The 2,729-nt window shown below is 44.7% G+C and overlaps 1 protein-coding gene across 2 annotated transcripts in view; it reads left to right on the top strand.

Moving 5' to 3' along the window:
- LOC138165341 (sterol carrier protein 2) overlaps window positions 1–2,330 on the top strand; it is a 464,797-nt gene extending 462,467 nt beyond the window's left edge. For both annotated transcript variants that reach the window (XM_069093561.1, XM_069093563.1), the window contains exon 16: window positions 1,262–2,330. In XM_069093561.1, coding sequence (XP_068949662.1) covers window positions 1,262–1,357 — 96 coding nt within the window. In that variant the 3' untranslated portion in view covers window positions 1,358–2,330. The remainder of the gene's footprint in view (window positions 1–1,261) is intronic.
- Window positions 2,331–2,729: the final 399 nt, after the last annotated feature.

Here is a 2,729-nt window from a genome sequence, read left to right as displayed (position 1 = left end):
GTGTGTGTGTGTATGTGTGAGAGAGAGAGAGAGAGAGAGGGAGGGAGGGAGGGAGGAAGAGAGAGAGATTTTGGGTAAGTCCCCTCACCTCCTGGGCCTCAGTTTCCTCATCTGTTTAAGAAGGGGATTGGTCTCATTGACCTGTCAGGTCCTTTCCAGCTATAAATCTGTGATCCTATAGTCCTTATACCTGTAGCACCTGCTTTTAGTTTTAAATAATGTGGTAATAACTCACTTTGATATAGTGTTTAAAGTTTGCACAGCGCTTCGCATACATTCTTTCCTTTGCTTCTCACAATCCACTGTGAGTACTACAGATATGATTTCCATTAGAGATGAGAACACCGTCCAGGGGAGGCGAGGTGACTTGCCCTGACTCCTTCCTACAGCTGGTGTGTAAGTTCAGTGTGCTGCCCCACAGTACATGTGAAGCCTCTTGGAGTGTCCGTCTCAGTGTGATATGCCTCCATTAATGTCCTCCTTGTACTTGGCCCTGGACTCTAAGGTCATGCTGATGGAGCCCAAGCTCTGAGAAGGCCTTGAGGCTGGGCCCAAACTAGGACAAGATGCCTCCTGCCCAGGGTCTGTCCAGCAAGAGCCGCTCACTGAGAGGGCTGCTCAGGAAGGAATTCTTAAGCCCTTACAACTCCTGAAGATTGAAGTCCAAGAAGATGGAAAGGGATGGCGATCTGCATTGGTGGGGGGCGTGCTCCCCTGGTGAAATCAGCACTGCCACCCGCAAGGCAGCTAGGTTGTTTTTATTTCTGGACAGATCTGAGTGGGCATTTTTCTTTATGTTGAGCTGAGTCTTCCTCTCTGTAATTTCTCCCCCTTGCTCCTGGTTCTGCCCTGAGGTCCAGGCAGAAAGGGGCTCACCCTGCTTTTCACACAACCTTCCATGTCCTTGAGTCCTGCTGCCATCTCTCCATCTTCCTCCCCTAGGCTAACTTTCAGAGAAGTCTTGTGTCATCTCGCCTCTGGCCCCAGCTCTCCTTGTCAGCCTTTGGATGCCTCAGAATGAGTCTCTCATGGTCGCTCAGAAAGGCTGAAAGGCTGTGGCTTTTGAGGGATTTGGTTCTCCTTGAAGCTTTGTAAATGAAAGGAATTGAGCATGGCTCCCTGTTAGCTGAACCTAGGGTTTGAAGGCTTTCAGATGACCTTGCTAAGCAGCTGATCCACGAACATGAAAGGCCAGGAAACATCAGAAGCCTCCGAACCTGAGAACAGCACAAAGTAACGCTTTTTCCCTTTGTTCTTGCAGGCTTTCTTTCAAGGCAAATTGAAAATTACTGGTAATATGGGTCTGGCCATGAAGTTACAGAGTCTCCAGCTGCAGCCTGGCAAAGCGAAACTCTGAATACCTTGGAGTCAACTTCTGCAGACCATCGAGACTTTGTATACATACATGGATGTAGCGTGGGGTGTGTACGCACACATGCCCATACATGTGTGCCTGCACACGTGTGCCCACACACATGCATGTATGCCTATGTCCTTACAATCTGAAACTAGCCAGAAATGGCTTGGCAGTAGTGTGGACCATGGGCATCATTGGCCTTGGCTTTCTTGAGCCCTGTATTAACAGAGCTCAACAATACTACTGTGGCCTTGCTGAATCATATAGAGCTTTGCATTGAAAAGTTAATGGGGTAATTATAGTCTGGGTTAAATTGAGGTACAGGGTACAGCAGCAAAATCCAAGAACTCAGTAAACAAAAGAGCTCGTATTGCTTGTAAAATGCATTTAAGGATTATTCTGCTGAGATTTCAATTTTAGAGTTTTCCTTGGGAGAACTGGATGAAACAAAATACCACTGGCTGGGCAGTAATTAGTGTTGTGCACTTGAATACCTAATCTATTTTCCTTAATATTTTTAAAAATGCTGTAATGGAACTTGAATTTTTAAAAAGAACTTAATTCTTTGTTTTTGTGTAACTGAACAAGATCAGGAGGAGGTCATAGAGAGAGACTTTGGTCAGCTCTCTTAAAATCAAGCCCTTTCATGAGGAGGGAAGTTTTCCTCTTGAAAATCAGTGTGTTAGATTCTTGAACAGAGCGTTAAATTCACCGTTAGGTGGGCAGTCGGATTGCTTCGGGAGGCACACTGTTTATTGGGCTGACTTTATTTAGCAAGCTTTTCATTTGTTCCTTCCTCAAAACTTTACTGTTTCATGTATGTTTCATGACTTAACCTGATTTAATTTTTCTTCTGTGTGAATGTTAATTATGCAACGTTTCTTTTTAACTTTCTTATAATTTAATAGGATGGGATAAATAGTGACTTTGATCAGAGGTTTAATAGAAAATTAAATGAGCTTTTTTTCCTGTTTTCCTTTGTTTTTATTTTTATTGTGTGTGTTATTTTTGCTTGGTATTTTTTTGGACAGTGGGAAAGGAAACAGCTGGGACAGAGGCACTTGTCTACTCTAGGCAGAGTTTGAATAGTCCGTCAGTAAGCATTAAGTGCCTACTGTGTGCCAGCCACTGTACTAAGTACCAAGGACACAAGAAGGGACAAGAGACAGTCCCTGCCCTCATGGAGCTTACCATCTAATGGAATCATGTATCTCGTGTTGCCCCAGTCCTCTGAGGGTTTGTGTATTGCTGTAATGTATCCCAGATTGGGGCAGCTAGGTGGACAGAGGGCAGGGCCTGGATTCAGGAAGATTCATCTTTGTGAGTTCAAATCTGGCCTCACTTATCAGCTGTGTGACACTGGGCAAGTCAC

The sequence above is a fragment of the Petaurus breviceps genome, unplaced genomic scaffold (assembly GCF_028583685.1).
Source record: "Petaurus breviceps papuanus isolate PSGF00001 unplaced genomic scaffold, PetGlider_PUasm1.0 208, whole genome shotgun sequence".
NCBI lineage: Eukaryota > Metazoa > Chordata > Mammalia > Diprotodontia > Petauridae > Petaurus > Petaurus breviceps.
Note: the sequence above shows the minus strand (reverse complement) of the source record. Positions and strands in the feature narration are given on the sequence as shown.